The sequence below is a fragment of the Eucalyptus grandis genome, chromosome 4, assembly GCF_016545825.1.
Source record: "Eucalyptus grandis isolate ANBG69807.140 chromosome 4, ASM1654582v1, whole genome shotgun sequence".
Lineage (NCBI taxonomy): Eukaryota > Viridiplantae > Streptophyta > Magnoliopsida > Myrtales > Myrtaceae > Eucalyptus > Eucalyptus grandis.
Window position 1 is genome coordinate 38,205,871 of NC_052615.1, and position 13,298 is coordinate 38,219,168.

The window sequence follows — 13,298 nt, forward strand, 5'->3', positions numbered from 1 at the left end:
AGGAAAGAAAGATAAAAAATAATAAAAGATTCGAATTTTTCAAAGTCATTTTTTATAAGAATAAACTTTTTACAACCAAGAATCCTAAGACTAAAGATATATTTTGAAAAACCTTTCGAATTATTTAAAAAATTACTTTTTTGAATTTAAATTTTAATAAGAAAATGTTTTCTATTAATTCAGTTTCATAGGTGAAAGAAATATCGAAAGTAAAAAAAATATTTTTTTGCAAAATAAGCATGAAACGTATGCTTGAATATTCGTCAAAGGTCAAATCGGATATGTAATTATTAGAATAATTGTTGTAAACTCAAATAGTGGATACGCAAGCATGATAACTTATATGATGTTCTATATCTCCATGAATTTAGGAATTCTTGCTTGCATTGTTTTATTTGGTCAACATACTAAAACCGATAACATTCGAGATTATGGCGAGTTTCAAAGTTTCGGTTGAGAGAGAGATATTAAGCAGAATCTCCGAATCTGTCCCGGTCGAAGTGGAGCGGAACTCTGGGAAGTGAGTGAGATTCCGGTACAGTGAAGCAGACAGTGCATCGTACAACCTTAAAAAAAAAAAAAAAAAAGGTGAAAAAAGGTAGAACAGAAAAAGAGTGCATCACCTTCCCCAGCAAGGTATCCAACGTTATTCCATCCATCAACCTATCACTAATTTTTCCACTCACCCTTTTCAACCTCTCTCTCTCTCTCTCTCTCTCTCTCTCTCTCTGTATCTTTCTCCAAAAATGGTAGGAGAGGCGATCCCTCCTCCGCCGTTGAAGGCCCCTCCTCCCCTCCTGACGTCTTCCTTCCCTCGCCATCTTCTCCTCCTTCAAGAGGCACCACCCGTAGTAACAACAGCCTCCCAATGCCAGCCGGTCATTGCAAGCCTCCTTCTTGCTCTGCTTCTGCTTCTGCTTCTGCTTTTGGCTGTGCCAGCCCGGGGAGTATGGCGGCGGCTTTGGGCTCTTCGCTTCTGGGTCTAGTCCCCTCCGAGCTGGAGATCGAGAGGGCCATCCGTGCTCTCCTCGTGTCAGTGAATTTCCCTCTCTTCCGCTGTCTCCTCCTGATATGATTTTCTATGTTTCTTTTTCTTTATTGCTCGCGACCGTGTTTCGGTCCCTTTTCATCTCACACGACCACGTCACCTTGCGGGTTCGGGAATTGTAAAGATGCTCGACGCGGGATAGGGAGAATTAAGATTACATCGGTTTTTGAAGTTGGACTGCTTTTCTGTTGCTGAAGAGCTTTGGCTTGTGCGCGATTGATCGTATTGAGTTGCTCTGCTAAGGGTTATATGTATTACCCGAGATTCTTTCCCGGTGCCGAGGGTTTTGACAGTTATGGACGGATGGAAAAGGGAAAGTGCGCGCTAAAAGAGTTATACACTCGCTAACGGTGTATCGAATTCTTAGTTTCCAGCAAGTTTAACGAGTCAACAACTAATCCATGACGACTGCCTCTTTTGATGAGTTGGTCGCACTGCGTCGAATTAGGCAAATGGGCGTCGCTTGTCATTTTTCTGTTCAATGCAACATTACATATTGGTCATGATTCTTGTAGCTGATGCATTGTGGAGGAACAGTGGGGCGAATTCGATGAAATTTGACTACACCCTTTTAGTATGGAGGTCTACCTGAAGGTCTTGCCAACTGAAAACATGATCCGGACATGTTGTAATGGGGCTGAGGGGATGAACTAACTAATTCCATGAAACATAGCATTCAAAGAACTGAAATGTCGAACCGCCCACTCTAGATATCTTTCTCTTTTCCCTTCTGCTAAATATGTAAAGTATACTATCAGGCTTGGAGCTTCTTTTTTTGTGAATCGCCAGTCTGTTTTGGTCAGTGATGTTTTGGTTCCTACAACGACAGCAGCAATTTGTCAAGCCTTATCCCATTAATAGTCTCATTTGTCAACTAACAATTAAAGAAGCACATTCCCATATCCAAAAGCTGGTGATCCGTTTGCTATATCTTGCTATGACTTATCTCCTACAAATGTTCATACATGATTTCTCTCTGATCAGTTTTTGGATGAACCAGTCTCTGGCAGAGCGCTTCTTCATCTGGCTCGGAGGAAAACTGCATGCGGCTTTTCGGATGTAGGAATCCAAGCACATTGACGTCTAGTGGATGGGGGAGAGTCTGGCGTGCCCTTCATCTGCTGCAAACAGAGCCAGCTATCAAGGTGCCATATTCTCGCATTGACGTATTGTGCAATCCTCGTAAATTGGTTTTTCTTCCAGGCCAGATTATGGTTTTGTTCTTCATAAGTAATGATCTCTTTACACTTTCATGGAAATTAACACATTCACACTGAAGTATGTATCAGAATTGTGAGATACATCCTGATTTGAACTACGGCTCAAGCTGAAGCTTGATACTTTCTTCTCTATCGTCCTCTGTCGTTATGCTAGAATAAACCCTATAATCCTTAACTGAGTTTTAACAGGAGGTTTATCTGTTTGTAGAAATTGGTTATTTCGGTAGTCTTGGATAAAGCTTTCTGGAGCGCCATTATGAATAATCAATCAGTGAAGAAGTTCCAGGAGTTGCTTCTCTCAGGTTTGTATGGACTTAACCAATACAAGATTATTGCATGACTGGACTCAACTGAGCATATTGCCTGTATCTCTCAACATCTTGTCCTCACTGTAATTGTTGTTTACCATAGCAACACGGTGGTATTCAGAACAGTAAGAAAGAGTTACTTCGTTGCAGTCTCGAGGTACATAGTAGTGTAGGAGATAAACGAGTCTTGTAAGTGTTTTTTTTTAGGGTAAGTGGCACGACACAGTGACCAGTTGAGACTGCAATGCAGATGGGGTGCAAAAGCGGGGTCATTAGGGATACATATCAGTTTGATCTTTAGATAAATATGATTAAGGGTGGGCATGAGGTCTTATGCCCATCTGATCAGATTAAAGTGGAATAAGACTGGATAACAAGTATTAAGCTTATCTTCTGATCATGTATGTCCAAAGAAGTATCATAGTTGTTATGGGAAGCGCGACCAAGATTGGGAAGTTAAGTTGGAAGTAGCAACTCGAAACTGCTTTCATGGGAATCAAATCTGCATAAATGTTTTGGAGCATATCTTGATTTTCTTATTCACCAACGTTAGCATATCTTGATCGTCTGCAACCTTTTCTTGGGGGCAAAAAGAAGTTCTCAAACTGTAACTGCATGCTCTGCAGGTGAAACTAGCAGCCTGCGGATTTGTGAGGAAGAATTAGACTGGGGTACAGACAATCTGGGGTGGCTCTTGGACATCTTGAAGGACAAAATCATGGCCCTCGTTGAAAAATTCAAGCTGCTTTTGATCGCTGCATTTCAACCTTCCCAGCCGGTCGCACCAGAAGCTGCGGCTGAGTTAGACGAAAAATTGGATCGTCGTTGCTACTTTCGGTCCTAATAATTTTGGTTATAGTGTTGGCACGAGTACGCATTGCTTAATGATTGATCTGCATTTCAATTCCACACAGATTCATGACTTTGTGCACTTCAGGATGTGATAAGGTGTACTGAGTTTGCTGAGTTTGCTGTCGAACTTCCCCTCAGTACTTGTATATGAAGTGCGAACAGCTTGTGAGATTTAAAAGTGTTGCTGCTGCGCTTAATTTCAGTTTTCCCGAGAATTTTGCAATTGACGCTTTCTGATTAGACACCTCACCACAGATGAAGCGCAAATCGAGAACTTACCGACATCTAGAGATATGTACAGAAAATACTGAACATTTGTTGCATGAGCAGCGACAGACACTTGCACGCTCTAATGATCCGCTGTTCTTGTTCAAGAAGCGTGCTGCCGTTTGCCTGCTTTCAAACATTTCATAGTAGTGTATCTCATCAAACGGCAATGCGCAATTTCGTGATCTTGTCATTTGCATGTCTGTTGGCAACCCTATGCGTAGGGTTTTAAGTCAATGCCTATAGTCTCAAGTTGGCGAGCATTTTCATTCCTGCGAAGCACGGTAGTCCGTGTTCCACCCTCAAACAAACACAAATAAGCACATGGATCGCTGTCCAACAATGCCAATTAATTGCCTAGGTTCAAGGCAAAATAAGGGAAATCGAAGAAAGATAGCTTCTTCAAGTTCACCTCAGCAACGAGGAACAGGTTTTGCAGTTCCAGGTCTCCTAGAGAACAATGGAAGAATCCAAGAGCCAATGCATCTTTGAAAGGGCAAGCCAATCCCGAACTCACTCTGCACTGCGATGCTTCATGTGAATCGCGGCTCAATAGTGCCAAGAAGCAGACTATTGACAGTCAACAGCGAAAAAAAAGATTCAACAATATTATCCGATTTTAAACATTCCTTTATTGCTCAAGACCATGAAATAGATAGCCAAAACATGCGCAGAACAGGATGACTGGATACTGAGTGAAAAGATCGGAGGATCCATTTCTGGGGTGGAGGGAAAAATAACTCCATCAATTGAGAGCTCATCAGCAGTTATCAAGGCTGCAACAAGTAACGACAACCTTAACAGACGTTAGACCGCTATGACAAAAATCAAAAAGTTACATCATGCATCTGAAGATCAAAGGTTCAAGACATCCACAATTTTGGGCCCATCAATTCGCGTTCTGCAGCAGAACCTTGCCTTGCAAGCTTCTGAATACGTGAGGAAAATTCCTCTGCCTGCAAATAGTAAAGAGAGATTAGTCTTCTTACTCGGGAGAACAAAACTTCACCACTTGAGTCTTCTTCAACAATCAAAAAGAGCTATGCAATAGAAAAGCAACACAGCCCCCAGCTAGAGGAGCCACAAAGACTACTTCCACTTCTAGCCTCCATGTATACACACATAAATTTGGTCCAATTTGCTGCCATAGTATTATTCTTACAAACGTTCCACCTCCTAGCAACACCAAACTTTTCAACATGACAGTACATTACATCCCACTTAAACTAGTCCGGATTTGCTTCAGCAAAAAGAATTAATGTACTCCAAGGAAATTACTATATCCAGCACCATATAGTTAGGCATGAAACAACTGGAGAATGGAGTCAATGTGCTGAAGCAATTGTAGATGAAACTTAAAGTTTATGGTGCAGGGCCCAAACCTTCTCATCAACCCACATTAAAGAGCTAAGCTGATTGTTTAAAATCCTGACAACAACATCCAGTGGTGTCATGCCATCAATGGTGTCGAGCTCTCCACCCTGGGGAGAAGCAGAACAGATATATCATCTGTCTACCATGCAACAGCATTTCCAAAACTCAAATAGCTCCAGTCAAAGCAACTGTTAAAGTAAAGTCTCTACCTGGCTGGAATTCAGAGTCTGGATGACTGTTTTAATTTGTTCCGTCATTTGCTCCAGCTCCCTCTCTATCAACTCAGCTTGTTCATACCTGTGATGCAAACAAGATCATTATCTGACACAAGAAGTTAAAATAACTGCAAGACGCTAAAAAACCAAGAGAGTTATAATTGCCAGCAAGGAACCAATGTTTCTAGTCCTTTCTCTCACGTAACAAGCCAAAAATGCCAGGGAGATTCTCAAGGCCAAAAGATTGATGAGGGTGCTACCAATTGATTAATGGTGCCAGGGCCTTTATCGTCAACACCAGTATTAAATCTAGGTCAGACCATTAATGAGAAATCAAAGGAGAAGTATTGTCTGGATAAAGTTCCAAAACCATTAAGTCCAATTCTCAAGATTGTTAGAACACACAAATATTCAGATCCGAGGATGCAATTCTGTGTGAGCTTTCGCAGTTATCGCAAATAATGGTGCACACATGCATTGAGCCCACAGTTTCACGAGCACAACCATATATATCATTGTCAAATATGATTGAAAATATAAACTAGTCATTAGGAATGGAAAGAACAAAGGTGTCAATTCAAGGTTTGAAATTGGGACAGAAGTTGGCAAGGTTTGTCCTCTGACTAAATCATAGCAGATGAACAACACTCCAGCCTCTTCAAATAACAATATCGGCTCTATTGCTAGTGTATTAGATGGCATAAAAGGACTATCTCTTGCACACATAAAAGTCTCAAAGAAGGATAACTTTTTCCATATAGAGATCAAGCACTCAACCAATACAGCAAGAAGATAGATGTTATCAATAAGGAGCTAACTCGATGAAAGGGTATAACCATCTGACAAAGGAAAACAAGACAGAATTCAGTTCTTACATAGCATCTCTAGTGGACGCAGCTTCATCATCAAGCAATAGTCCGTGCTCATCCTTGTAAATACGTTCAGCTTCTCCTTCTATGCTCTGCAAAGCCTTGTCAACCTAATGCAAATAGAAAAGTAGGAATTATCCTTCCCGCAAATTACGCTCACACCTAGATGATTAAGTCACTGATTTGCAGAGCAGCTAATACGTATAATCCTGGACTCCAAACCAATCCCCCAAGGGGGAAAAAAAAATTCCCAAGCATACCCTTAACACAGATTGTTTCCTTAATAAAGCCAATAAGGCCACCTATTGAATTCTTAAAAACTTCAGTAACATCAAAACTGAGTGCATGAAGGTAAATTCACACTCATCTAAATTTATTGCTAAGATGACAGAAGGTTGACTAATTACGCAGATGAAGACATACAAACCAATCAACATAGAACATGATGGAAAAGAAGATACCTTCAGCTGGCTTTCACTAGTTGGAAAATATTTGCATAAGTGTCATCCTAAACCCTAAATAGCTTTGCCACTCCTAAGATCAAGAAATAACGATATCCCACTACATATATACTTTCTTATCCATAGAGAAAGTTTTACAGAATAATTTCCATCAAACAAACCCAAATCACAAATGTTTGGGCCAAGCTACATTGTAAGAAATCCCACTTATCTCACCAACAAAAGCAACTTCATGATCAAGGACAAGTGAAACCTAAATACTTTCTCCAAAACCTGCTCAAGATTTTGTCCAATACGAAGTTCTCAAAAGAAATAGCAACCCCAGGAAGGACATAAATTTACCTCTTGCTGATGAGTTTCAATTAATTCCAGCTGTCTCTCCAGGTTAGCTTGCGTTTCAACCACTTTTGCCACTTCAATCTGGATTATTTTCATATATCAGGCTATAGAGGAAAAATTTCCAGCAGACAACAAAATTGATTTCACCAAGTTGAAAGTGATTCGAGTGAAGGTAAGAGGTAGTTTGATGCATCTTACTCAAAAAAAGATCATATTTCAGTTAAATAACTATATCTCTAGGAGACTTCTGACAAAAAAAGAATACAAGGTGCAGAATCCAGATAGAGTTACAATTGCTCAGAGATTCAGAAATCTTCAAACATGATTCAAGTTTCAGCAAATTCAAAGAAAGTACAGCACTTGTTGTAGAAAAGTCACAGCACTTGTTGTAGAAAAGTTAACTTATGGCCAAATTAAATATCTTTTCTTTGGATGGATAATGGCTTAATAAACATCATATAGGCTAGTTTAAAATATTTTCTCATGTAGAGCAATTATAACCTCAAGCCTAAGAAGAACATCACGATTCTGCAAAATCCTCTTGTCCCACTCAGCTATGGCATTTGCCTGCTTCCGGAATTTCCCTGTTCGCTCTTGTAGCTCAGCATTCCACTCCTTGATAATCTGCAAGAAGAATAAAAACACTGCATGTGAGAGAAGCAGAGATGAAGGGTTGGAAATAAGATATAAATTTAAAGTGGCTGGTCATGAAGAGTGTACAAGATACAAAGGATACTTGTAAAGTGTCGAATTTGGATCCACGAGAATAGAAAAGTTCTTTTAAGTGAGTGGGTGGCCCGGTAATAAGCATGGGAACTTCCTTTCATTTCAACACAACAAAAGAAAACCATCTCACAAATGGCTCAGTTTCCCTCTTTCTTTAAATAAGTAAACAAAATTTGTGGACAGCGTAAGGAACCAAACTAAACCTTAGGCCTATTCGATAGATCAATGTTCATAAAGCATGACAAACTGATAATAATTTGAGCAGAAATGACCTGGCAAAGTCAATGATATGAACTTTATTGGATTAGTTTGATCTTTCTCCTAGTGCATAGTTTAACATATAAGCTGTACACCTCCAGTGTTCTTAAATGTAGCTTTGCTTTTTCGTGGAATCATAATCAGAAACCCGAATTTAATCTTCCCTAAAGCAGTTAACCATGTTCTGATGTTTCTTCATAGAGCAACCAAGGTAATTGCAGAGGAACTGAAAAAGGAAACTTCAGACTCCCTGAAGAAGATGGAGCATGGTAAAAGTGGACAATCATCAATTTCCAGAATTCATCTCAATTAAGATGATCCTCAACAGTTAATGTGTAAATTCAAGATCTGTACGACAAATTGACAATAATTTGGACCAGAAATGGCCTGGCAAAGTCAGTGATATGATCGAACTCCACTGGATTATTTTGGTCTTTTTCCTTGTGCATAGTTTCATGTATAAGCTGTACACCTCCAATGCTACTTAGTATAGCTTTACTTTTTTATAGGAAAAAAAAATATAGTAATCAGAAAAACTGATTTAGTCCTCCTTAAAGCAGATAACCATGTTCTGATATTTCTTCATACAGCGAGGAAGGTAATTGCAGAGGAACTGAGAAAGGAAACTTCAGACTCCTTGTAGAAGATGAAGCATGCTACAAATGGATAATTTTTAGTTTCCAGAATTCATCTTAAGAAGATCCCCTAACAGTCATTGATGTGAAATACAAGATCTGTCTCACAAAGAACAGTTCTTTAAGTCCAAATTTTAAAACCAAAGAAGAGCCTAGACAGATATATATCCTTCTTCATAAGTACAGATGCCAAATCTATAGAATCCTTGAGCAAATAACCTACAAGAGTCAGTAACAATGACAAAATGATGCACCGTATTCCTGTCTTATGGGGAAATCCAAATTCACTAACATCTTGCATGGAACAACAGAAGTAAATGGTCCATTAATTTCTATCATGGATTGGAAAAGAGCATATTCATTTCACTGTATATTGATAAATTGCAAGTAAAAAGCTTAGCAAAGACCTCCTCAACAGTCTTCCCTACGATCTCTGAAGGTAGTTTTGGAACAGCAGCTGGAGCGCTGGTGCTTGATGTTGTTCTAAAGGAAGTACATAAGATAAAAAGGAAATAAGTGGAAATATTCTGATTCCAACAACATATACTCGGATTGATATAATAAGTTCAAATTTGAACAAAGGAAATCAACTATACTAATCTCAAAATGATGCCGATGATCTCAAATGAAATATTGTAATCTTATTTAAGAAAAAGGAACAAAAGATGGATAGAAGAAAAGGGCGAGTGTTTCTGAAATCCCTATAGTAGTTTTCATTACACCTATCAAAAAAATAAATGGATAGGGATAAAGGAAAGAAAGTATTCTTGAACTCCCTTCTGTATTAGAAAAAAACAAAAGCAGGGTCTTCAAAAGTATGCTAGATGAAACAAACTGTTAGACAAAGCAAACTCTTTTTGGCTAGTAGATAAAGCAAAAGAAAACTCTTTTTGGCTGGTAGATAAAGCAAACTTACAAAAACAAGAACTATACAGAAACAAATAAAGGAGTTGATCCTTGAACAAAATGTGCAAAAGCAGAGCACCAATTTGCCCTAAGTATGAGAAACAATACCAGGACATCCATAGATATGGAACAAGAAAGTGTCATGACATGTAGTAACAAGTAAATTTAGCTATCAAGACAGTGAATACAGACCCGCTACTAGAGGCTACAATAAGAGATGATGTTGGAGCTGCAGTTGTACTGGCACTAGAACCTGTTGTTGATGCAGAAGTTGTAGCAGGGATGCCTTAAAAAGAGATTTAAAAAAAATCATTCAACACTGCATCTTATTTCTTTAAGCATAGAACCAGAAATGCACAACAATGTATCAGCTGCCCATGTTAGCTTCTCACGCGAATTAAACATAACAATGATGCTATCATCTACTAGACAAGTCAAGGATGCCTATATTATGAAGACAAACCAAGTTCAAGGAGAAAAAAGGACAAGCAGCTTAGGGAAGTCAATGCCATAAAATAGGAAGAGCTGTGATGAGATACTGCAAAGGTACAAACTCCCTAAGTAAGAACTTTTTAGGCACGTTAATTCATTAACATAACATCTGCACCAGAATTAAGTCGAAAGCAGCATATATAGGTAAGCACTGTTTATACTTCCAGCATATAACATGAGAGCATTTCTTTTCTTACCAAGCTTATGCAGAAAATTATAAGGGATCTGGCAGTTGATCAGTTGTAATCTCTAGTTCGAAGAAATGAAAGGGTCAGACTTTGTTTATGATTGCAGCAGCCAGTCATGACATGACATGAATATTTCTCCTTATAACATTATTTTAAAAGACTTGACTTTTCTAGAGAATGACAAAATAAATGTATGTGTCAAGCAAAAGATAGCATGTTTATACAAAAGTGAAGGGGGAAAAATATATCAGTTCCCTGAAGTCCACCCTTGCATTAAGCAAATATTGCTACACATAGCAACCCCCAACTTCAAAACCCACAACCAGAAAAAATTAGCAACAGAAAAAAAAAAAAAAAAAAAAAAAAGAAAAGTCTTTCTTCACTGCAAGCACCTTCAGAAGAGCTATGCACAAGGATGCTGGAGTATGTGATGAAGTTACACATGACACCTCGACAAAGAACAGTGCTAATAAGAATGTACAGAAAGGAAGATATATTATTGTAATTGAAAGGACTATTTCTTTCTTATATGGGATTTTTTTGCCTATCGCTTCATATATCAGCCACCAAGAACATCTTTTGATTCTCCCTGCCAATGGTTTTTACATTACAACACATTTTCATACTTGTGCATTGAATCATGCATTGACCCTTTACAAGTTTTTCCAATTTCATCAAGAGAGGACCTGTAAAAGCTGACTGCTCCTCAAAACAATTAGGAAACAAGCGGACAGGCTTATAGTCGTGGTTTGTAAGAAAATTATATGTCTAAACCATGCTCACGCGGAAATTCAATGCTACACTGATCTTGAGAATGACATTAAGATGCAGATGATCAAGCAGAGTCTAGCTTGAAAATCATTGTTCAAAGACAGAAATAATAGAAGACGAAGATCGCCGCTAGGCAGCATAGCCAAAGAGATAATAAAGAAAAAGCTTAATAGCTTATACATTCAGTAATCCCATTGTACCATGCAATTATTAGATATGAGAACAATAGGTAACCTAAAGAACAAAAGAGATATGGTCAACCTTACAGCACGGTAAGGCATAACTTCACGCCTGTTTCTAATTCATATTAGAAAGCCACACACCCTGATTTTGTCATGCATAAATCATAGAGCAAAAGTATACACAGAAAAGACAATATTCTGATACAGAAAGCCTAGCTAATCAAACGGTCAGAGGAATTAGGATCCACAAGCTCTAAATCTGATAATCTCATTAATAACAAAAACAGACAACAAGCATCGCCCTTAAAACTTGAAGGAATATGCACAAGTAGAATAAGCATGCCTCATGCTGCAGAGGAGACCTACAATTAGCACTTCTGATGTTGTTTACAAGGGAATTCCAACTTCTTCATCATGCTAGTTCAAACGCAAAGTGTCAGTAAAACTCACTAAAAGCAGGGACGTGGTGGTGGCAGAAGGTGCCGGAGATGAAGCTGGTGTTGAAGTTTTGGTAGACAACGAAAAGCTTGGGACCGAACTAGCAGTCGCTGAAGAAGCAGGCGTTGGGGGTCACTCCAAATCCGTGAAGGAACTGGCAGGTGTCAAAGATCCTGCAGTGACTGCTGATGCAGCTGAAGTCGCAGCCCGCCGACGAGAAGCCCGCAGCAAATGAAGGCAATGTCGTCGAAGAGGACACCGAAGCGCTGAACTACTAACTGCAGATGGAGTCGACGCTGGTGGTAGTGGTGACAGTAGAGAACGACGGCGCCGCAGATGGGACAAAAGAAAAGGACGTAGGCTTCGCGGAAGACGCAGTCGAGGGCGGGGCTGACGGCGCGAAACTGAAAGAGACTGCGAAGATGAGGAAGATGGTGCCAACGAGAAGGGTGAGTCGTTGTGGATGTTGCAGAGGTGTTAAAGACGGCGAGCTAGGAGCTCGTGGGTTTGGCAAAGGAAAAACCCGTAGGAGCAGCAAAAGGAGATGATGTTGCGGCTGAACTAGAAGGAAATATGTTCGAAAATGAAGGAGTAGTTGCTGAAGCCGATGCAGAAGCTGCGGAAACGCAGCTGTGGTGGAGGCGGCGGCGGCTGTGGCTGCGGCCGGGGCGAAGAAACTTGGACTCGCGGAGGTCGCAGTTGTACCGAACAGGAGGAACCGTGGACAGACTTGTCCCAAACACTGGCGCACCAGAGCTAGCGGCTGAAGCAGTTCCTCCGGAATGAGGACGCTCCAGAGGCGGCGGCGGCGGAAGGCGGCGTCCCAAACAGAGAGACGGAGCGGCGGTTGTGGTCGAAGTCGATGACGACGTCGGAGCCGCACCGAACAGTGGCGAGCTTGGTACCCGAAGCCGCCCTTCGAACGGAGGCGCACCAAGTGGCCGCTCCGAACAACGACGAACCGGAGCTCGCACCGGAAGACGGCGCGGGCGTACCGAACGGAGTAGAAGCGGAGTCCCCGACGGACCGAACGATAGCGAAGGGGAACTCGACCCGAACGGCGAGGCGCTCGCGGCAGGCTGAGCCATTCGAAGGGCGACGATCCTCGGACGCGGCCGACGACGGCGTGCCGAAGAGCGACGGCGCGAAGCCGGCGTGCCGGAATCGACGGCGCGGAAGCCAGCGTACCGAAGAGCGACGGCGCGGAAGCCGCCGGCGTGGGAGCCGAAATGAGAACGAAGGAGCGGAGAACGCCGACGAAATCGACGAAGAGAAGAGGGGGAGCGAAGCCGAAGGGAGCGGGAGCGGAGCGGTGCGGGGAGGAGCGTGGGTTGGACGCGGTGGAGGCGGCGCGGCGCGGCGGCGAATGGGGAGGGGAGAGGCGGAGGAGGGGGCGAAGGAGAAGGAGAGAGGGAGGCGGAGGCGGAGCTAGGGTTTGCGGCGGAGGAAGGAGCGAAGGTGAACGCAGAGGAGGATCCGAAAGCGGGAGGGGAAGATCCGGAACGCGAAGGGACGCGGTTGCGGCGGAGGAGGACCAGCCGCGGCGGCGGATGAACTGAACGAGAAACCCGACATCGTCGGAGTGGTTACTTTCTTTTCCTCCTCTCTTTCTCTGCAAGATGGAGAGTGTAAAATTGACGAGGGGTTTAGGAGAAGCGGGCAGCGCCTCGGGGTTTTTGGTCCCTGAATTTTTTGAACTTTTTCAAATTTTTTATATATTGACAAAATATAAAAAATGATACTTTCATT

General features: G+C 41.4%; 2 protein-coding genes across 2 annotated transcripts; one reads left to right on the plus strand and one right to left on the minus strand.

Moving 5' to 3' along the window:
* The first annotated feature begins 668 nt into the window (after positions 1–668).
* On the plus strand, positions 669–3,651 carry LOC120286109. The gene is made up of 4 exons (XM_039311669.1): positions 669–1,032; positions 2,049–2,193; positions 2,477–2,570; positions 3,203–3,651. Exons 1-4 carry the CDS (start codon positions 869–871, stop codon positions 3,418–3,420), a joined length of 621 nt encoding a protein of 206 aa, XP_039167603.1. The 5' UTR covers positions 669–868; the 3' UTR covers positions 3,421–3,651.
* Positions 3,652–4,391: 740 nt separating this feature from the next.
* LOC120292665 lies at positions 4,392–12,637 on the minus strand. The gene is made up of 11 exons (XM_039310955.1): positions 12,104–12,637; positions 11,765–11,953; positions 11,562–11,649; positions 9,671–9,764; positions 8,980–9,055; positions 7,455–7,577; positions 6,957–7,034; positions 6,160–6,263; positions 5,279–5,366; positions 5,078–5,176; positions 4,392–4,651 (listed from the first exon to the last, which is right to left on the minus strand). The coding sequence occupies exons 1-11, from the start codon at positions 12,635–12,637 to the stop codon at positions 4,559–4,561; spliced, it is 1,566 nt and encodes a 521-aa protein (XP_039166889.1). The 3' UTR covers positions 4,392–4,558.
* Positions 12,638–13,298: the final 661 nt, after the last annotated feature.